Here is a 24,037-nt window from a genome sequence, read left to right as displayed (position 1 = left end):
ACATGCCTGTTCAAGGAGTCAGCTGAGGTTAGTAAGCAGTATAGAAGAACTTTTTAATCTTAATTACCTGGATTTTAAAGAATCTGGCCCCTTCAATTACTCTGCCATGTTTTTAATCCCCAAATGTTGAAGAATTTGGATTTGTAGTGGTTTGTTAATGTCAAGACGGCATATTTTTAGTATATTATCAGGTTAGTAAGTGTTAATGTGAATCAGGAAGGCATAATTCTTGCCTTTAAGGAGTTTTATATTATATTTGGGATATACCTGTATCAGGGCCTAGTATTTGAAGCACCTGCCAATTATCTTTATAAAGGAATCAAAAGCCAGAGGAATTCAGAAAAACATGGGAGATGGGTAAGGAATGACCTAGAGGAGAGTCCTCATAGAAGTGTTGACACCTGTTAAGACCTTTGCATAAAAGTGTAGTATTTGAATAGTTAGAGCCCTGGATCAGTGTTTTAAAAATCATGCTTAATTTTGTGAACTAACATGTTCCTGGCATATTATTCAGTATTTGAAGATAATGTTGAGAAAAAGTTGATGATGAGTTCTGTGTATAAATCTCTTTTAACTATTGAAGGCTGATTGTATTTTGGGCTAGGGCTTTTCAAACCTTTGAAGGTAGTGCTGGACTGGACTGAGAGATTTTAGACATATTGTGAAGTAATTGTGTGCTTCTGATTAAGAGTATATAGATGCTTGGCTGCATTCCAAACCCAAGCATAAATGATTTTTTTCTTCCATTGTTTTGTAGTATATGTGTCTCCTCTCCCCTTCATTAATACTGCATGTTCAAAGGGCTCTGTAAATTTGTATCAAACTTATTTCTAGATGTGTGCAATTTGGAAATAGAGGCTCTAAGTGGGATGAGTAGCGTTTTTGTTATTTTCCATGCTAAAATGACCATATTTTCTGATTTCAAAATTTAAACATGTGGCCTGACAGTTTATATTTGAGAGAGAATATTTGAAATTAAGCTTATCCTGAAAAACATGAACTGTTTCACTGCCAAATCCAGACACCCTACCCTCTAGTTATTTGGGTAAAGGTTAAACAGTGTTTGGGGAAATTAACACTCTATTAAAGGAGCAAAACAAGAGTTGAATTGCCACTTGCAGGGATTTTAGTAATCTTGTTCAGAACCCAGTGTAATTTCACATGTTTCTTATAATGAATAGTGAAGAGACACAGAAGTTGTAAACAAAGAAGATTGCCAAGTAATTTACTTTTAGTTGCTAAGAAGAAACAACTTGCCAGATGAAAGTGTATTTTAACTGTTTTTAGATGTGTGTACGTATATATTTTTATCAATAGTTTCATACTTTGGGAAATCACATCTTAAAATAGTATTGCTAGTTATTTCCATGCTTAATGTTCATCCCTATAAAACTTTTAATTGCCCTGGTTTTTTTTCCACTCATAATTCTGTACAATACACTCCCTAACCTTCACCACACCACCATCACCACAACCCCTTCCCCCAGGAAAAAAGAGAAAAAGAAAAACTGACGGGAATAGAGTTGCAGAAAGAGTGAGAAGACTCCAGGTTGGAGGTAGGTGAGCTGTGAACTCGAACCTTTAGCTATACAGCAGTATCTGGGGTGGCAAGTGGAATATTGTGGAATGTTTTATTTAACACGTGTTGTAGGTAAGATTTTAATCATATCTGTCACATAACATTAGTATAAAATCATGGTAATGGGATATTTGAATACAGATAGCTATTTCCTACCTTGTTAGAATGACTTGTGGTTTTACTTTATAGGTTGTAATTTCTTTTTTTTTTTGTGGTATGCGGGCCTCCCTCTGCTGCGGCCTCTCCCGTTGCGGAGCACAGGCTCCGGACGCGCAGGCTCAGCGGCCATGGCTCACGGGCCCAGCCGCTCCGCGGCATGTGGGATCCTCCCAGACCGGGGCGCGAACCCGGTTCCCCCGCATCGGCAGGCGGACGCGCAACCACTGCGCCACCAGGGAAGCCCTGGTTGTAATTTCTAATGGTATTTTTGAATGTCAAAACTTGGTATAAAGCAGGTCGGATTAATTCTTATGTTGTATAAGATTTCGTATGTTATGTAAGAATAGTTCTTAACATAAGATTTTATAACTTTTTAATGAGTTAAATTTTAGATTAGCGTAGTCTTAAAAAAGTTTAAATCACTTTTTATTTTTAATAAACCTTAAAATAGCCCTTTTCTCCTTTGTCACGGGAGAATTCAGTGTTGTGTGTTCATGTTTCAACATTGTTTTGTATATGTAAGTGTATACTGTTTTACCTAGCGTAATGGAAGAAATTTTTCAAAATGCTGGTTAGTTTTCAAAAGGAAATAAAAAGATTAAGAGATTTGGATAAACAATGGCAGTTGCCTTTTGCTATGTTATTGTTTCTTGTAATAGTTATTTTGTTTTGTTAAAAAAGTTTAGATTTAATTTTTGAGTCCTAGGAAAAATTTTTTACTTATATCAGTAATTGTGTCTCTATTATAAAAGTACCACAGGAAAAAGTGTAACTATTTTTAAAGTAAGTAACTATATTACCACTAAATATTCACCTGGGGTACTTGAATATGAGTAGATTTGGGGCAGGATGTGTGTGTATAAATATTCTATTTTTAAGCATATATGGAAGCCACTTTAAAAATTATTGTTTTACTGTGCTGTAAAATACAAACTATATAACTGGACTTGTTAACATTATATGGAAAATAGGGATAAATTGGTTGTGATTATGAGAAATTAAGGGGCTGTCAGTAACATATACTAACTGTAGTGAATAAACTTGGTGATGATACATACTTTGAATTTTTATTGGTATCTTTTGGAGTGCTTGCTTTTGCATTCTGGTTGTTTTCCAGATAGGTAATTGCTTCATAGCATAGTTCAAGGAAGGTGAGGTATGACTTGATAAAGTTGTTATATATGTCTGCAATATGGATAGTAGGATTATATGTATAAAGAGAGATAGTAGGGTACTAATATGGACAAAATAACGTTTAATAACATGCTAACTGCCTGATACACCGTCTAACACTGTAAGTAAGGGCCTGAGCTTTGGAACCAGATAGATCTGGATTTGAATCTTGACCTTGCCTCTTAGAATTTTTTGACTCTGGACAAGCTGCCTTTTCTAATTTATTTATTTTATTTTTGGCTGTGTTGGATCTTTGTTGCTGCACGCGGGCTTTCTTTAGTTGCGGTGAGCGGGGGCTACTCTTCATTGCGGTGCGTGGGCTTCTCATTGCGGTAGCTTCTCTTGTTGCGGAGCTTGGGCTCTAGGCATGCAGGCTTCAGTAGTTGTGGCACGCGGGCTCAGTAGCTGTGCCTCGCGGGCTCTAGAGCGCAGGCTCAGTAGTTGTGGCACACGGGCTTAGTTGCTCCGTGGCATGTGGGGGTCTTCAGGGACCAGGGCTCGAACCCGTGTCCCTGCATTGGCAGGCAGGTTCTTAACCACTGCGCCACCAGGGAAGCCCCAAGCTGCCTTTTCTGATCATGTTTTCTCATCTCTGTTGGAGACAGTGGTTTGAGGAGTGATTGAAATGTTTGTAAAATATTTATTACAGTTTTGGCATGTTAGACATAAATAGATATTAGGTGTTCTTTATGTGGTCAGTTAAAGCAAAGGAGATGAGAGGAGGGGGAGATTAAGTGTGAGCTGGGAAAAATCGTTTCGGCGTTGAGTGAGTGAATGTGGTTAAATCAAGAGGAATAGGGCATGAGTAAAGACATGAAATATTTTACTGAGAGCAGAATAAGAAAGATACAGAATTTTAGTATTCATATTGGATTTGTAGGACAAGGGTATTGTAGGATAGAGAGCCTGGTGGAGATGTTAGAACCTCCTTTTTTTTTGTTGTTAAAATATTTAATATAGTGAGGAAGCAGTAAATGTTATTTACATTTTTTAATTGAAAGAAAGCATAGATCTGAAAATTGTCATAAATGTACAGTTCTATGAAACTTGACAAATTGAGCACATGGATAATCACAACCCAGATCAAGAATCAGAATATTGCAGTACCCTAGGAGTTACCATTCTGTCTCCATCCAGGCACTGCTGCCCCCACCAAGGACACCACTCTTCTGACTTCTAATACCATAGATTAGTTTTGCCTGTTTTTGAACTTTATATAATTTTCTCCTACACTAAATATACCCTTTTGTATTTGACTTCAATGCCCAATATTATGTTGTATCACTGTGTTGTATGTAAAGTTATTTTAATCCAAGTCTGCTTATGTGTGTTAGGTATGTCATGATGTGTATGGATTTTTTTCATTTGGATGGGCCGTGGATTTATATGAGTGGTTAGAGTTTGGAATAATTACACTAATTCCAACTTAAAAAAAACATTTAAAATCATTTTCTGAATAGCTCTGTTTTTTCTCTTCAGCCTGACCTTTTAATGTTTTAGTCATGAACACATCTAGATAGGTGAATTTTTTCTTTAATTTTTTTCATAATGACTATTTAAAGAAAAATTATAGATAATCAAATCACCATAAAGAGTTCAAAGCTACCAGTTAGAAAGTTGGAAAAACTGGAATTCCAATCCAATAAAAGTTTTGTGTTGACCTAATTAAATTGGTGGAATGGTTACGGAAATTGGCTTAGTATTTCTATGGAGAAAAAGGGAGGATGGTAAACAGTTCTTGGTCTTCACTGCAATAATCTCGCGTGGAAGACATCATTAATAGTTTTAAAGTATTCGTGTGATTGTTTCTACGTCTTTCCCTTGTTTTTTTTCAATTTCTCTCATCAGTTTGTATTTCTCTTATTCTATTTCTAGTCTTCTGGTGACTCTTCACATTTTTCTTTTCCCGTACTTGATAGTGTTTTATATTCCTTGATTTAAAATAAATTTTAATTGTTAAGTTTTTTTTTTTTAAATTCTTCATTGACTTTTAGGTTTTTGTCTCCGAGTTGGTGATGCTTTGTTAGAAAAAGATTCAACTGCCCATCTCTTGGTATGCATATCCCCAAGAAATTAGAACTGAGTATTGCATAGGAAATTGGTTAAATACTTGACAGCAACTTGGCAACATGTGCTTAGCATAGATGAGTAAAATAAAGAGCATTTTACTTATTTCAATATGCAAAAGCAAGAGTATATATGAAAGTGAAACAAAAATATTCAACTATACTGAAGGTGAAGAAGTTTTGATGAAGTGCTTTTTCTAAATGTTGGTAATTTTAAAGATAGTAGTATTCACTCCATTTAAAATATTTTTATGCATCTACTCTTTGGAATTATGGAAAACAATGACTGGAATTCCCTGAAGGTGGGAACATTTAATAACCTTGGAATATCCTTGCTGATTCTGAGTCTAGACTGTTCAGTTCACTGAACAGATTTAAACTGAGTGTGGATTATTAGCTCCCAAAAGAATACTTGTTTTGGGACTTCCCTGGTGGTGCAGTGCTGAAGAATCCGCCTGCCAATACAGGGGACATGGGCTCGAGCCCTGGTCCGGGAAGATCCCACATGCTGCGGAGCAACTAAGCCTGTGCACCACAACTGCTGAGCCTGCGCTCTAGAGCCCGTGAGCCACAACTACTGAGCCCGTGTGCTTCAAATACTGAAGCCCGCGCAACTGGAGCCTGTGCTCTGCAATAAGAGAAGCCACCGCAATGAGAAGCCCACACACTGCAACAAAGAGTAGCCCCCATTCTCCACAACTAGAGAAAGCCCATGCGTAGCAGCGAAGACCCAACGCAGCCAAAAAAAAAAAGAAAGAATAGTTGTTTTTAGTGGTGAATTTTGAGTGATTGCTTGTTTGATTCTATTAGGAATGGTAAAATTAAATCTATATTTTTAACCATCTTTTTCAGGATTATATTAGTTATTGCTCTTGTACCTACTGGTACATGATTTTTTTTCCAAATTATTTTAAATGATTTTTCCTAGCCTAGAGCTGAACTAGTGTGGTAAATTTTTTGCTGTCTAATATGATCAGAACTTGGTCTAAAATGATATTTTGATTAGCAGAACATTTCAAATTGTGTGAAGGATTTATCAAATGATGTTTTGTTTTAGCAGGCAATCTAGAAATTATATACTTCGAAGTAGATGTTGTTTTCCTTCTAAGCAGTCCTCTTGCAGGGGCATGTACTTGTTCTAGTGGTGATGTCACTGTTCAAAACATTTTAAAAATTCTGCTTCCGAAGATTATTAAAGCTTAAAATTTAGACTTTTAAATTGGTATTTGGTTTGTCCTTTGGGATGAATTGGAGTTCAGGAAACGGTTAAATATAAATTGGACTCAAATGTAGTGGCAATTCATTAACTCAGTGATTTATTCACTCATTAATTTGAAGAGAATTCATCGAGCATCTGCTGTATTTTAGCACTGTACTGCAATATGTGTGAGAAGATAATTTTTCTAAAAAATATACAACCACTATATGATGACTGCCATTATAATCTAGTCCCTGGCTTCCTCACAACCGTTGTCATTTCCTAACTCTTTTCCTTTTGTTCACTATATTTGGCAAAACAGCCTCCTTTTTATTCATTCCTACTCTTATTCTCTTTTCAGGAACTTCATACTTCTGTTACATTCTGTCTAGATTATTCTTCCCCTAATCTTGGGAGGCTTGCTCCCTCACTTTATTTAACTCTGTTCAAATATCACTTTATCAGTGAGGCCTTCTCTGATCATCTTATCTAAAGTAGCCCTCATCTCCATCACTTTCTATTCTTTTATATTGTTTTCTTCTGTAGCCCTTGTCACTGCTGCCAATTACAGTATTATTTGTCTGTCTCCCTGGAATGTAAGTTTTGTGAGGACAAGCACTTTGTGTTGTTTACCATTGTATCCCCAGAGCCTAGAACAGCTCCAGCACATTATATGTGATTGATAAGTCTTTATTGGCTGAATAAATGACCATCAAATTTGTGTTTAGCTTGAGGGCTCCAGGCCCATTTTTTCATGGCTTACTCAACATCTTAACAATGTAGTCATGTATATCAAGCTTTCTGTGTTTGATACTTAACTAATTATCTTACTATTCTAAAAATCTTTCTATATTTTCCATTTGGGTTTTAAGAGAATTACTTTAATGGGGCCATGTCACCCAGGAGGACACCCAGGAGACATTCTAGCCTCATTCTTTGTCCTTATTCTACACATCAAATCTGTGACCAGATAATAATGATTTTATCTCCGAAAAACTGGTAAAATCTTTTTTCCATTTCTGTTGCCATGCCATTCTTGAGGCCTCATTTTCTTTCCTGGGTGATTGCATTGGCTTCATAACTACTATCCCTGTTCTAGTTCTATCCTTTGCCAATCTACTCTCTTCATTCTAGCTAGAAACACATTTCTACAAAGTTAATCTTAATTTCCTCAGCTGGGTGGAATATCTTCCTTCTTTGGGCTTCTATAGTATATTGTATGTTACCTTTCTTGTAATATTGTTATAATTTGTTCACTTCTGCCTCCCTCAGTCATAGTTGACAGATATTTACTTACCTTAACTGTGTACTGGGTACTGTTCTTTTGCTGGTGATTCAGTGGTGAAAAACATTGAATCTTTCCCCTGAGGAGTTTATGTTCTAGTAAGGAGAACACAGGCGGTAAACAGGTGAACACAGAATTTTAAGTATGAATAAATGCTCTGAATAATGTAAAATTGGAATATGTGAGAGTTGATAGGTGGTTAGGGGGTTGGTCAGAGAAAACGTCTCTGAGGCAGTGATATTTAGTTGATCCAGGACTAATGGGGAGGCACCAAGTGAAGAAGTAGGGGGAAAGTCTTCAACAAGTAGAAGGAACATAAAATATTGATCCAAAGTCCCAGAGATAGGGAAGAACCAGAGAAAGAAAGTACTTGAGGAGAGGAAGAGTAGAGGATGTGAGACTAGAAGAGGCAGGCAAGAAATAGTATAGTTGAAGTATAAGTATTACATGAGAAAATTTGTTTAAAGACCCTAGCATAGTGTCTGGCAAGTGCTAGGGTGAAAACCCAGAAGGCAAATGTTATTAAATAAATAATAGTGATTTATCCATTCTTTTAATCATGGACATTTGGTTGGTTGTAGTTTTTTGCTCTTATAAACAATGATTTTATATATGGTCTTGTGCCTGAATCCTGGTACTCATATGTAAGTTACTCTAGGTTATATAACTTGGTGTAGAATTACTGCTTATATGAAAAAATATATGTATATCATAGTAGCAATATGTAAGAGTTGCTCTTGATCCATACTTTAGTCAACACTTGGGATTATCAGACTTTCATTAAAAATATTTTATTATGAAAAATTTCAAACATACACATACGCAGAGAAAAAAAATATAAGGAACGCTCATGTATGCCTTATCCCACTTCAACTATTGTAAACATATGGGGCAGTCTTATTTCATGTGTATATCTTCCTCCTCCCTTTGTGGATAACTTTAAAGCAAATCCTAGGCAAGTATTATTTAATTTGTAAATACATCAGTGTGTATTTCTAAGGGATAAGGACTTAAATATATAACTGTAATACTTTTAGCACAACTAAGTAACAATAATTTCTTTATATCATTTAGTATTTAGTGTTCAGATTTTCCTGATCGTCTTACAGATATCATTTTGAGTCAGGATTCATACACAAGGTTCACACTTTTTTTCCCCACACACTTTTAATTTTTTTAATATGTCTATCACATTGCTTCTCTTTCTGCATAATCTGTCTTTTCAGTCTGTAGTATTTCTTTTGCTTTGGTCTGAAACATCTTGAATAAAATGTGTTTAGATGGTTATTTGTCCTACTTTGAAATTCATTGGGCATCCTGATTATAAGTATTTTTCATGTTTTTGAACAATTTTGAAAAATTCTCAATCTGACTTTTTGAGTAGTGCATCTCCTGCATTTTTTCTTGTTTAGGAATTCTTATTAAATGCATGTTAGACTTTCTCATTATCTTTCTTGTTTTTTAAATTCTTTCATGTATTTTGTCTCCTTTTTTCTTGGGGATCATGTTATAATATCTTCAGATGTATCTTTCAGTTCATTAGTTCTCCCCACAGCTGTGTTTATTCTGTTTATCCCCCCATTGAGTTTTTAAAATTTCAATCATGCTATTTTTATTTCAAGAAGTTCTGCTTGGATGTTTGTAAATTTTGAATCATATTTTCAGTCCTTTCTTTCCTTTAAACCAGAAGCTTGCAAGTTATGGCCTGCAAATTTTGCAAGTAAGGCTTACAGATGCTGCATTTGTAAATAGTTTTATTGAGACATAGCCATGCTCATTTAAGTATTTCCTACAGCTGCTTTGGTGCTACGGCTACTGAGTTTAGTTGCGAAAGAGACCTTATAGCTTTCAAAGCCTGAAATATTTAGTCTGACCCTTAATGGAACAAGTTTGCCAAACTCCCTGCTTTAGATGTATAAAACATAATTATTTCATTGGTTGTATTATGTATATGATAATTCTAATATTTATAGTCTTAAGATTTTTTTGTTTATTGTTTCTGTTGACAGTGGCTTGTTTTCACGTTTCCTTCTGTGTTTATGATTTTTGCTTGTGCACTTAAATTTTTTAGGTTACTCAGACTAAGGGTGGCTACCTAGTTGGGTGGGTGGATGCGTGGGTTGAGGTGGTGGTTGATGGTTGAATTTGCTTCTGCTGCCCAGGAATATGGTATACCAAGGCCTACTTTAAATTAAAATTCTCACTTTGAGATTTCTTTTTTGGATCATGCAAAAGAATATGTCTAGGTTACAAAGACACCTGTGGTTGGCTTAGAATCTCAGGGAAGTCTCTTTTTATTTGTTTTTTTTGTTTGTTTTCAGCTTTACCCAGAGATACTTTTCTTTGTTCTCTGCCCCTTTTGCATGAGTGTTCTTCTCAGTGTTATCAGACATTATGGCTGATGAACTCCTTGTCTTGCACTAGTGTGGGTAAGCCCACAGTCCTCAAGTCATGCACTTAAGCTCTACAGCAGTGTTTCTCAAGCTCTAGTCTTGTTCTGGACGTCCCCACAACCTCAGTAATTTGCTAGGAAGACTCATTATGGCAGAAGGATGCAAAGCAAAATTAGCAAAGAGGAAAGGTACATTGGGTGAAATCTGGGGAAATCCAGGCACAAGAGTCTAGTGTCTTCTCCCAGTGGGGTCACATAGGACATGCTTCATTCTCCCAGCAATGAATTGTGATAACACATGAAATATTGTCCACCAGGGAGGTTTGTTAGAGACTCAGCCCCAGGCTTTTTATTGAGGACTTGAGAAATAGGCAGCCTCTGCCTGGCAGGTAACAAAATTCCAGACTAACAGAATGAAAGCAGACTTTTGGCATAAACCATATTGTTTGCATAAATGGTTTAGGCCCAGTGAGCCACTCTTACCAGTTAGGGTGGTAGGAAACTTCTGCACGTATTTTTCCGGATGTAAGCCAGTGACTGACATGGTAAGCAGACCTTTTTAGGGAAAAGCAGTTAGGCCTGTTAGGTTAACGTTTTCTGCGTAAATGTACAAATGAAGCACCTTGGGGATGTTGATTTAATGAAGAGTCAGATTGGGTAGGTATGGGAGGGCCCAAGATTCTGCATTTCTAACATGCTGCCAGGTAGTACCCATGTTGGTAGTTCACAGATGTACTTTAGTAGCCAGGTAGTTGCCCTGAAGGCCAGAAGTCCTTTCCAATAGTATTTTTATCATAAACAATAAGTCTTTATTCTGAATTGGTAGAAAAGTTTTTTGTTGGGGGTTAAATTCTCTGTGCTGACAAACAAGTTTTTTTTTTCCTGGAGTGATATGGTTTATTTCGTATTAAACTTTACCCAACTTGATTTATACTTCAATATTGGCATATTTTGTGTCATTGGGAGAATGGAAAAAGTGACAGTTTCAATGACTTTGTTGTAGAAAAGAGTGAAGGATCTGGACTGTTGGTAATATTAATTGTACAGACCCACAATCTCTTATCCACAATTTTGAAAAATCAAAAACTCTGAAAATGAAAGCTGTTTTTCGGAAATAATGTGACCTGACAAAACCTAACCTGACCTAAACTCATTTGGCAGCAAAACCTGACCAGAATTTATATTATCTCAGTGTGTCTCCTCACACGTTTCATCTAAAAAATATTACTGTATGTGAATATGTAATACTGCCCCTAACCTTGTTGAGATTGTTAAATCTGTGGTAAAATTAAAATTAAAAAATTTTGAATTCCTAAACCTATCTAACCCCAGCATGTCCGATGAAGGATCATCTGAAGGTCGTATAGTAGAAGTATGGAAAGAATAATGTTTAAAAGCACTATCAGAATGCATAAGTAAATACAAAAATATTAGCAGTTAGGGTGGATCATATTCAGACCTCCTGTTCATGCAAGATATAACCAAAGAAATGCATTATATTGTTATATTTATAATAGTTCAGAGCTTTTAAAGGTTAGAATTCAAACAGCATTTGTAAATTTACTTTTAGATTTTGATTATTGGTGTTAATGCAGTTATTTATGCATGCCCAAGTGGAATGTACAGAAGAATAACAAGTAGTAAGTTTGTAACTAGAGGACTTGTTTGCACTTGAATTACACAGATCAATTGTGTATTATGGCATTTTTGCACAATTAAGATCACCATTGCCCAAGGTTCATGAAAAAGCTTAATTTATCATGTTTCCCATATGCATGGGACTCCGGATTAGTCAGTATGTTTTTGTCTTGATAATTTTAGGTGAGGTGTGTCTTCTTTGATGTATATAACCATAAAAACATAAATAATGCTAAATACGGCAATATCAGCAAGGCACTGATTCAGAACTTAGTAGTATTATAAAAATCAGATACTATTGTGATATAGTCTATAGAAGAGGTGCTGAAGATACATATGCTAAGATGTCTCAATGATATTTGTTGACTACCTGAATGTAATTTTCTAGTTCAGACAATATTACTATTGCCTAAAGAAGGAAATTTTGGAAAGCTTTTTTTTTTTTTCCTTAAAGGATGAATTAATTTGATTACAGGACATACTGAATTCAAAGTAGACAGACCACCAAACAAAAACAGAGATTTTTTTCCTTAATTGAAGATAAAATGTAGAATTGAAATTTTGAGGCATTGTATTGAATTTGTTAGAGTTATGGAGACAGTGAAAAGAGAAACCTGAGGGCAAATGATAACAACTTTAGGTAACATTAAAGAGTATAAAATAGGAGGAGGGAATGTAGACATTTAAGAGAAGTACACAAGGAACAGTGAAAAATAGGTTTGAAGAGGACCAAGACAGTGTAATTATAGCAACCAAGGGAGAGAAGGTGGATTTGGTTAGCATTGGCCAGTAGTTCTATAATGGAAAAGTCAGGGAGTTTGAAAAGCTGAGAAAAAGCCTTTGTATTGGGCAAATAGTAAACACGTAGAGAACAACTTTAGTGGAATGGTGGCCTAGATACCTGATGGGTAGAATTTAGATGAGGTAAGAATTAATTAACTTGAGCCTCAGAGAGATTTGGTAGAAGAAAGGTGTAATGTCACTTCAAAAAATGGGAAACAGTGGGCAGAAGCATTTTTTTTTTTTTAAAGATGGGTAAAAGCTAGTGAGAGACTTAGGTCAATGAGAAATAGTGAATAATTAAATGATGGAAATACTGGAATTAGGCAGTAAGATGTAGACCCAAGAATACAAATGGAAAGGTTAGAAAATAACATTGTAATAGCATTTTTCAGATTTCTAACCCACACTCAAATTGTGTCTTGCAGCCAAAGTGTATTTGTACCCTTTGCTCCTTTATTAGTTTCTAAGAGGGAAGTCCTTAATTACATTCATAGAAGCCACCTGTCAGACAAGTGATCTGAACTATAGTCATGTTTCATGAAAAACATGAAAGTAGCTGTACAAGCAAAATGTACAACTAACTTTGTAAATAAATCTAATAGGCTGGGTGTATATAACAATTAATTGCCTCAGCTTTTAGGCACAGCTGTTCAGTTCTTTTACAGGGTTCATTTACATAGTGAATTGTTTCAGAGAGAAACAGAATTTTTCTCTTACAATAAAAGATTTCTAATTAGGGGACTGTGGAAACCTAATGATTTAATAGATTAAGACGTAGAAGTTTTAGCAGAACATCCAGTGATTGTAATCTTTATATAGTAATTGCTTTTAGTTATTTTTACTAACATTAGAAAATGTTCTAATTGCAGACAGTACTTTTCATACTGTTTTTCTGCAGAAAAATAGCATTAAAATAAATGCCATGACAAAGATTCTTTGAATCTTTTCTGTAGCCTGGTGAATGGCCTTTGTGTATTCTTTGTATATACTTGTGTATACTTTGTACGTGTGTACAAAGTAAAAGTGCTTTGTGAATTTGGTTACAGTTCTGTACTACAGTTATCTCATAAGTGTTATAGGCCCAAGCATTCTACTGATCTCTAATTTTATTGTGAAAAAGGGAAAGAGATGAACTCTTAAGAAAGCACTTCATATTTTTTTCCTAACAAGCAGTTCTTCATTTTCCACCACAAACATCTAAGCCAGCTTTACCAGAAAAATCTTTAAAAATTCACAAATTACTTACCATGTAAAAACAGATAATGATGGAATGATTAGAGGATTATTAGGTAAATAGTTCGGCTTTAGTTCTTTATCTAACTAGTACAGCCTGGGGACATGATTTCTAGTGCTGGTATGAATGTAAATATCGATATAATGCTTGGAGGGAGGGGGTGTGTAAACAAGGATCAGGAAGGTGATTTTCTGAAGGTAGATGGCAGGCTCAAATTTCTACCTTTTCTAGACATTGTCATTTAAAATTTTTATATCTGACAAATTTGAATGGGTCATGGTCATGGTTACATTGCTAATTGTATTAAATAGGTATGTTCTTACCTTAGAAGGTGAGATTCCTTTCCAAAGCAATAGAAAGACGTTATTTATGGTTAGGTTTTAGGGGAGTAAATTTGTTTTGGTCCTCAGAATTTGAAAAATAGATACATTAAAGCAGTGTGATCTTTCTTATTTGCTCCTCTTTTATATGCATCTCTACTACAGTTGCTGTTATTATAATCATAGGACAGTATTTCCATTGTAAATTCTTGTGTTTTAATATTCACAGTGTGACCTGGGGCATTCAATAAATTTTGGGGGGAGTGGTTACTGTGTGTCAAACATCATTCTAGGTATTAGGATGACACCATAATGGTGAACCAAAGCTGACTTATGGGGAGATAAATGTCAGCCAATCATACAAGTAAATGTATAATTGCAAACTGGTATGTACACTGAAGGTACATTCTCCTTTGAAAGGCAGAGCAGTATAATGAGGTAGACTGTAGGGCGATTGCATTTTGGGGAGTGAGATAGACTCTAGAGTCAGATTGCTTAGGTTCAAATCTTATTACCATGTCTGGTATTTGTGTGACTTCAGGCAAGTGAGTTAATGTCTCCAAGACTCATTTTTTAGCATGAGGATGATAGTAATAGCACCTACCTTCTATGGTTCGTATGGAGATTAAAACAGATTTTTCATGGAAAAATATTAGCACAGTATATTGTAGCATATAATGTACTAATAGTTATTATTTTTGTGTCAGTGGATATTATTTCACATTGTAATATATTCTGATTTGAAAATGATATGGAAGCATATTTCATAGAGTAGATCTTATCTGTTCTTCAAAAGTTCAGATCAGATGAATCCAAAGGGATATCAGAATCTAGTTACATGACATTGTGGTAGTCTTTATAGCATGTTTCAAATTCCAGTGTGCATAAGAATGGGGTGCCTCCTACAAATGATACAAATGTGGGTCACTTTCCAGGCATATTGATTCTGGAATCAGTATTTCTTATAATTCATGTATTGCTTAGAAACACAGGTTTGAAAACCACTGGTCTGTAAGTCTGTTTCCGATGCAGGCCAAATAGTCAATTATTTTGTCTCATCATTTTAAGGTATAACATGTAAGGTGTTTTTTGTTATTTTTGGTGCATATGCTTACTACAAATGGTAAAAAAAAAAAATTCCCCTAAATCTATACTTGCTCTAGGATTACTTATTAGTATAAATAGTGTCATACTTCAGTATATCCAATCTAGAAACCTGGATTCATCCTTGATTCCTCCTTCTACCTTTCCTTCCAGCTCTAATCCATTATTGATGAAGTTTCTTGCATGGAAGGTTTTTTGTAATCTCTATTTAAACTGGCCTTTCTTCTCCCCTACAGTCTTTCTAAAACACAGAGCTGATCATGTCATCCACTTGCATAAATGTCTGCCTTAATAATTATCCGTTGCCCAAAGATGTCTAAATTTCTTAGTATATCTTATAAGGCCATTGGAATGCAGCTCCACTTTCCTATATTTCCTATCATCTTGTTTTCTGGGAATATTGAATTTCTTGCCATTCCTTGAGAAAATACCATATTTTTTTCATGTTTACTTGTTGTGTACATTCTGCTTTTTCCTATCGTATATGCCTAGAAGACTTATTGCTTATGGTCAAGAATCAGCTCCCATGTCAATCCATCCCCAAATAACTGTCTCACTCTCTTGCTCAGTCTTTCTTACCCAGTGTTTATTGAGCACCCACCATGTGCCTGGCATTGTTTCCAGGCCAAGGATGCATGTGTGAACAAGACAGTTTTCCTGTCTTCACTTGTCATACAGTCTAAGTGAAGTCTCTATCAAACACCCTCCTTTTATCTTATTCCCATAGTATTACTATGAAGTGTTATATATACCTCTATTCCCATTTAATTTTGATCTCCCGGGCTGAGACTGTATCTTGTATTTATTAATATTCCTCACCTAAGCAGTTGGCACAGTATATGGCTTCTGGTGAGCCCTGAAATGTACAGTTGAATAAAACTTAGGAATCTAAATATAAAGCTACTCCCAGGATAGATCAAAACTATACTTTATAGGAGATATTTGTACTTTTAGTTATATAAGTAATAAAATGACTAAATACAATCTAGAGGGGAAACCTATGTTCCCACTATACTGTCCCCACTATATAATGTCATTGTTATTTTATTCTTTACAGAAAATATTTAAGGAAAATTGGGAGGAATATTCTGTCATTTGAAACTTAAAAGTATTTTAAGCCATTTATATCAGTTTGTGATTATTCAAAATAATGATTTGAAATAAAGATTATAGACAGTATTCTAATTATTGATATTATATATCCATACAACTTTTAATAGAAGTTCTGTTCAAGTGAATTATTAACTATTTCCAGCTGACTTTATTTTTAATGTTTGATGCCTAGGTCAGTCCTGGTCTGTATCTTACAGTTATGTAATGACATGCTTGTAATAAAGCAATTAAAGACATGGTTTTGTTCACAGAATTTTTAAACGATCACATCAGTGAACTGCTAGATGTCACTTGTTTAATTTATCCAGTCAAAGGTACAAATGAGAAGCCTCAAGAAGGACATTTCTGCCACCCCCCATTAGTGTTTTTGTCTTTTTCCCTTGAAATCATTCAAAATGAGCAATTCTTTGGGATTATAGAAAAAAGACATATATTTGTAAAAATAGAAAGAGGAATGTGTAAAATGAGGTAATTTTAAATCCAAAATTGAAGTGGAGGAAAAGAGATCCGAACCCCTGGGTCACTGGGAAGACAATCTTAAAATGTTGCAGATCAGCGGAAGCTGCCTTAACCTCTTCTTACAAAATTGTATTGATAAGAGTAGGACACTGGAACAGGAGCCCAAACAAAACTTGTCTTCCAGCCTTTGGGAAAAGGAGATAGAGAAAAGATCTAGTTGTAAGAAAATTTTACAAACAGTCATTGAATTTTAACTGTCTACACTTATGGTGGTCATGTCATTTATAATACAGCCTGGGATACTTAGGGGAGTGAAAGGAGGTGGTATTAATAATTACACTGGCACAATAGGTATAAGTTAGAACCTAGGCAGTTGAGATACGTGTTCTGTCATAACTGCTGCAATAGTGGTATGAAGAATGTATCATGAGAACATAAAGAAGGGAGCTTGTAGGTTAAGGAAAACCTTTACACATCTGATTAAGACTTCTGAAGGGTGAGGATTTCCTCCAAATTGGGTAGGGAAACAAAGGGCATGCCAGGCTGAAGAAACCTAGTGCCATCTTGCTGTCTGTGTAGTCTTGCCTCTGTATGCAACTTTCACTCTCAAGAGGTGCTTCATGTCCATCATTCTTCTAAAGTAGCCCTACGAAAGCGTTCAGTTTTTAGTATAATAAGCCTAACATTTAAGAAAGTTATAACAAAACTGATTTACTTGCAGTAGTAATTGATAGGTTTTCCTTGCCTGTCTCTACTACAGTATTTATATTTAAAATATACCAATGATTAAAAAGGTTATCTGCTACAGTTGCTTGAGAGGAAAAATTATTATTTTCAGTATGTGAGGGTAGATAATACTTGTTCTGCATTCCAGATTGTTACACCATAACAAATCAATGAAAATTACAAAGGGACAGAGTTTGGCAGCAGTATAAGAGACAATATTCGACTGCTCTATCAAAGATGGAATAGAAAACTTCCTCTTAGGAAGTTTTGAGTTCCTCTGCATTAGAGGTAAAAGGAAGGCCCTTTTTCCAGGATGCTATCATTGGGATAGATCCTTTCCCTACTAAATTATATAACTCTTTGATATTAATAATTGTTAGAATTTCAGGAAATGTTAGAGTTTGAAGCGGTGCTTCCTCACCTTTGGACCTGTGGGTAATGGTGAGAAGGTGTACTCCCAGTGTCACTGCTGGTAGAGGAGACAAGATTTGCCGCTGGCTTTTACAGAGGTAATACCAACTATAGTTATGCCATATACTTTTAATCCTTTATGTCTGCTCACAGTAATCATAGATAAGATTAAATATATAATTAAATACATATCCAGTTTATGTAGTTGTGTTTAATTTTGTTAAATTCTTATGCACCCAGCTTTTCTAGCTTGTTGCTTATTAGCATTTGTTCATGTATATTCACAAATAAATCACAGAAAATATTGCTCAGCTCTGCTCCCACTCCTAATTCCTCTGACATTTTCAAGAAGGCAAATAAGACAATAAAAGTTTTACTTCAAAAATGAGCAAATCCTGGATCGTAAGAGTAGTGCACGGGACTTCCCTGGTGGCGCAGTGGTTAAGAATCCGCCTGCCAATGCAGGGGACACGGGTTCGATCCCTGGTCTGGGAAGATCCCACATGCCGCGGAGCATCTAAGCCCGTGCGCCACAACTACTGAGCCTGCGCTCTAGAGCCCACAAGCCACAACTACTGAAGCCCGCACGCCTAGAGCCCGCGGTCCGCAAGAAGAGAAGCCACCGCAATGAGAAGCCTGCGCACTGCAACGAAGAGTAGCCCCCGCGCTCTGCAACTAGAGAAAGCCCATGCACAGCAACAAAGACCCAACGCAGCCAAAAATAAATAAATAAAATAAATTTATTTTAAAAAATTAAAGAAATAAAAGTAATGCACTAAAACATGTAACCAAAATTCATTAATTTAGGCACACTAATATGTGAATTAACCATTTGCCTGGGCTAGCCACATAACTTTCACATGATTGATCCATAAAAATTGTTTTTGCTAAGCAAATAATAACTAATTTTAATTATAGTTGCTACTATTTATTGAATATCTGTTCTGGGCTAGGCACTGTGCTAAGTAAGTTGCACCTCACACCTTGCAACAATGCCTTCAAGGTTAGGTAATTAGTATATTCACTATAGGTATGAGAAAATGGATGCCTGTCAGGTTTAGTGTCTTAGTCTAAGGCTACATGGTTTGTAGGTGATTAAGCTAGATTTGAATCTAGTTCTTTTTTATTTCAGAGTTGTTCTTTCTGTTATTCCCAAATGTATGCCAGTAGTTTTGGGTCATTAATTTACTATTTGTACTTGAAACTAACTTTATTTAAAAATCAATTTTATGTTGTATATTTTTTGACAGGTAAAGCTATTAATATGATTTATTGCAGCATGTTACAAAGCAGTATATATTGAAAACATTTTAAAATAAATGCATGTTTACTCACATATATATACATATACGTGTGTGCGTGTGCATATGTGCACGTACATGGAGAATTAAGCTAAAGGGGGAAAGAATATATTTATGTATGTGTGTATATGTCTGTAGATGTATAGAGGTATAGATGAAAGGTTTCTTTACTGTAGTTTTCTCTTGGTGGTTTTCTGTATGTATATATGTATATATATATATATACATGTATGTGCTTATATAATATTAAATTGCTGGATATTGACTATAGTTATTCCATTACCTCCAGAAAGAGTCATTGGGAACACTCATAGGACTTACAAGTTACACAATAAGAGGAAAAGAGCAACTGTAATTTTAGCAGTTCTTTTGTGTTTTGCTTCCTTGCATTTGAATGGTTGGCCATCATCGCCAGCTAGCCACAATTTTTTTTTCTCTTTTTCCTAGCCACATTTCCCCCGCCCCCCCTGTCTTTTTCCCTTAATGCAGCTCTGGGCTAAACTACAGGGCTTCAGAGAAATCCTAGTGGATTATCTCATTTGTGCTTTACATCAGTATTTCTCACATAGCACAGTTTTGGAGAGGCTGAACTGGAAACATTAAGTGAGAATAGGAAGAAATAGAGGTAAACCTCTCCTTAAAGTCTCTCCCCAATCCCCGTTCCCCCCCCCCCCCCCCCGCAGCCAATCAAAAGCACACTGATCTCAGCTTGCTCATATAGTTTAAGTTCTGACTGTCTAGCATAGGAGTTGGCAGTCTGCAGCTCATGAGGCCGGGTCTGTTTTACTGAAACATAGCCACATTCATTTACTTATGTATTTTCTACTCTTGCTTTCTTGGTTACAACAGAGTTGAGGTTACAACAGAAGAAGAGAGTTTATGGCCAAAAATACTTACTGTCTGGGCCTTTTTTAATTAAAAAGTTTGTATACTCCCAATCTAGCATGTAAGGAAGAAACCAGGGACTTCTTATTTCATTACCAGGGGAACTTTACCCTAATATTTCTAGTTAGAGTTCCTCATAGGAACATTGTAGCACATGAGCATTACATAGTATTTCATGTCTAAAATGGCCCTGAATACTATTTTTGAATTGGTCTGGGAAGTAACATAGTTTCTGGGAGGAAACATGTTCTGTCTTTCAGGAAATATATTATGAAGAAACTTTGAAATTCTTCCATATTACAATTCTAGTTGGGGGTTCCTGGTAATTAATTATATAAAAGAGAAAGAGGTAAAGAGGGCAAAGAAGAAGAAAGGCTGATTCATTTTGATTTGGATTGACAACACCTGCATTGTATGTTAAGTTCATTTTATGTCATTATTCATCAGGCAAACATTTGACCCAATATTGGCTTCTCACCACCTGTCAATTTTCATATTGTGTGCATAGGGGTTTTTGTTGTTGTTATTTATCAGTTTTCTTCCATTTGTATGTAAGGTCCAGTAAGGAACGATCTGTCTTGCTCATTGATGTATTTTCCCAGTACCTAAAACAGTACCTGACCATATAGATGTTCAATTAATGTTTCTTGAACGAATGAACTCAGACTCGAGATTTTATTTTTGTCACAAAATTGTGGCTTTTCAAAACTGTCTGCAATCAGTTTGTACTTGGAAAATAGGCAATAATTAGAAATATGCAAGCCTTTGTGAAGAATATATCTTCAGCCTAATCATCTTAACTGTTAGTCCTATCACATTGCATAGTAGTAACTGTGTCCTCACGTTAGCGAAACTGTTTTATGCCTGACAATTTAATTATAAATTGATGTAAAATGGTTAGGTTATATATTTCCATTAGGTGGATTTCACACTTGCTTTAAAGATCCTTAACTCTGGTTTTGCAAACTACTGTAGGTTCTGAATTACTGTAAGGGTTGTTGTAAAAATTGTATTAAGTTTGCAAGTATAGTTAAATCATTTAAAAATCATTGGCTTACTCATAATTTTTCTTCCGTAATGTCTCCAAACAGATACCATTTATAACAAAAAGATATTACTGAATACTAGCAGTGATCTATTCATGGTCCCTTGCAGTTTTTTTTAATGAGCTCTGATCCCACCCAGTGGTGAGCTGTTTTCATTCCCTATTTAAGGCAACCTAAAAGAGTCACTAATTTTAAAGACATACCCTAAACCATTTAAAAGTAGATCGAATTTCATTGGAGTTTAAAAAAAAAAAATCCAAAATTTGTAGGAAATGCTCTGAAATCAAATGAATGATCTGAGTATGTAGTAATTTCAAAGTGATTGGAAATAACTGAGTTATGTAATATGCTTAGTGGTTTGACACTAACCAATTTGTGGTTGTCATGGCTTACACTGAGTATAACAGAATGGCGGAATGTAGGCAGATGCAAGCTAAATTTATAGAACAATGTGACCAGTTTCATTTGCTGAGGAAAAGACTAATTCAAAACAAATAACCCATTAGTTCTGTGTTAACATCTAAATATCTCAAAGGAAGGCATAATGGCTCTTAAACTAAAATATCAGTAATGTGACAGGTTTTTTTTCTTCCTTAGATTGTGCTTTTGTTTAAGGCAAATAGGATGCTGAATATATTAATAGAAAAATAGCTTGAGGAATATTGACACTCTATTCCAGGGGTTGGCAGACTACCAACCGCAGGGCAATTTCTGGCTTTGGCCCGTTTTTGTAAAACAAGTGAGCTAAGAATGGTTTTTACATTTTAAAAGCTTTTTTTTTTTCTTTCAGTATTTTTTTTTTTTGAAATAATCTCACACAAGGTCATTAATCACAGCGTAGTGCCCTGTTATATAGATGAGCCTTTTAAAAAAAATTTATTTATTTATACCTGCTGCATTGAGTCTTAGTTGCGGCACGTGGGATCTTCATAGCACGCGGGCTTCCTTGTAGTTGCGGTGTGCGGGCTCTAGAGTCCGTGGGCTCTCTAGTTGTGGTGTGTGGGCTCTTTGTTGTGGCACATGGTCTTCTATCTAGTTGCGGTGCGCAGGGCTCTCTAGTTGTGGTGCGTGGGCTCTAGAGCATGCAGGCTTAGTTGCCCTGCGGCATCTTGGTTCCCCAGGGAACCCAGGGACCAGGGAGCGAACCCATGTCCCCTGCACTGGAAGGCGGATTCTTAACCACTAGACCACCAGGGAAGTCCCTCTTTCAGTATTTTCAAGATGTTGCTCCACTGTATTCTCATTTGCCTGTTTTCCACGAGAAATTTGTCATTCTTCTTATTCCTCTGTATGTAACTTGTCTTTTTTTAAATCTGGTCGCTTTTAAGATTTTTCTCTACCAGTGGTTTTGAGCAATTTGATTATGATGTGCCTTGGTCTAGTTTTAGTCCTGTTTCTTGTGCTTGGGGTTGATTGAGCTTCTTGGATTTATTGGCTTATTTTGATCAAATTTGGAAAGTTTTCATCTGTTATTTCTTCAGTTAATTCTTCTATCACCTAGTTTTTTCCTTTGAGGACTCCAGTTACACATATCGTAATTGTGTTAGGCTGCTTGAAGCTCCATAGTTCACTGATAGTCTTTTCATTTATTTTTTGTTCCCTTTGTGTTACATTTTGGATAATTTTTATTGCTTTGTGTTCAAATTCACAATTCTTACTTTCTATAAAAGCCATTATGCTTTTATTCCCATCCAGTATATTTACATCTGAGACATTGTAGTTTTCATCTCCAGAAATTCAATTTGAGTGCTTTTTACACTTTTTCATGCCTCTCCCTAAGTTTTTGAACATACAGACTACAGTTATAAAAACTGTTTTAATGTCCTTTTCTGCTGATTCTAACAATTCAGTTTTGGGTCATTTTCAGTTGATTAATTTTTCTGCTTACTATGAGTCATAGTATGACTTTGCTTCTTTGTATGTCTGATGATATTTGGATGCTAATCATTGTAAATTTTGCTTCATTAGGTGTTCCCTATTTTTTCTGTACTTATGATTCTTCTAGAGCTTTGGTCTGAGACACATTTTAGTCACTTGGAGACAGTTTAATTCTTTCAAGTCTTGCTTTGGAGATTTGTTAGGTGGGATCAAAGAAATGTTTAGTCTATATCTGATTGTTCCCCACCACTAAGCCAAGACTTTTCTGAATACTCTAACCAGTGCCCCATGCACTATTAAGGTTTTCAATATGGCCATTAGGAACAAGCACTGCTCCCTGTCCTGTGTGAACACAAGGTACTCATCCCTTTAATGCTTTCGAGTGGTAATTTCCTCACAAATGTGCACCAATCATTGCTATATTGACTACAGAAGGGATCCCTTTGCAGATGTCCAGTGTTCTCTCTCTGTGCAGTGCTCTCTTCTCTGACACTTTTTGGTCTCCTTGAACTCTGAGCTCTGTCTTTTCAACTCAGACAGTTTGTCTGGGTTTCTCCTCTCAGCACCAAGGCCTGGAAACTCTCTAAAGACAGTAAGCTGGGGCAGTTGTAGAACATGCTTGTTTATTTCTCATTTCTCAGGGATTATTTTTCTTTACTTCTTGATGTCCAGTGTCTTGAACTATCATTTTATATATTTTGTTCAGTTTTTTGGTTGATTCAAATAGGACCGTATTGTTGGTGCCTGTTACTATTGTGTCAGTACATTGTGGCCAGAAGTGAAAGTTGTGCTTGGGGTTGGGGTTGAAATTTAAGAATGAGTGGTTGAATAATTCCAGGTGATGATACACAGAGTTGCACCATAGGTATAAGTGGAGTAGAGATGTGAAGGTCATTCAGTGAGTCATCCACATACTTAGAAGTCTCCTAAGTAGATAGATTTGAGAGAGAGTGTAACACTTTAAAGAAAACAAGAGCCAAAGTTGTGAAGTTTTAATACTACACGGTTTGTGTGTTTGGTTAAGAAAATACTCTTTTAAAACTATGTTAAATTTCTTTTGTCTGTTCTAGAACCTTCTGATAACTTAAGGGAGATTCTCCAAAATGTGGCCAAATTGCAAGGAGTATCAAATATGAGAAAGCTAGGCCATCTGAATAACTTTACTAAGGTAAGTAACTTCACTCTTTATATTACCATCTTAAATTCTTTTTTCCTTATTGTACTTATTAGATGCTTCTTAACCACCATTAACAAGAAATTCTTGACTATTCCTTCAGTATTAGTGCT

At 35.7% G+C, this 24,037-nt stretch overlaps 1 protein-coding gene across 7 annotated transcripts in view; it reads left to right on the top strand.

Moving 5' to 3' along the window:
- The window catches only part of RICTOR (RPTOR independent companion of MTOR complex 2), a 124,511-nt gene that overhangs the window by 8,293 nt on the left and 92,181 nt on the right, over nucleotides 1–24,037 (top strand). For all 7 annotated transcript variants that reach the window (XM_007108191.4, XM_007108189.4, XM_055086529.1 and 4 more), the window contains exon 3: nucleotides 23,821–23,918. In XM_007108191.4, the coding sequence (XP_007108253.1) occupies nucleotides 23,821–23,918 (98 nt within the window). The remainder of the gene's footprint in view (nucleotides 1–23,820; nucleotides 23,919–24,037) is intronic.

The sequence above is a fragment of the Physeter macrocephalus genome, chromosome 8 (assembly GCF_002837175.3).
Source record: "Physeter macrocephalus isolate SW-GA chromosome 8, ASM283717v5, whole genome shotgun sequence".
NCBI lineage: Eukaryota > Metazoa > Chordata > Mammalia > Artiodactyla > Physeteridae > Physeter > Physeter macrocephalus.
Note: the sequence above shows the minus strand (reverse complement) of the source record. Positions and strands in the feature narration are given on the sequence as shown.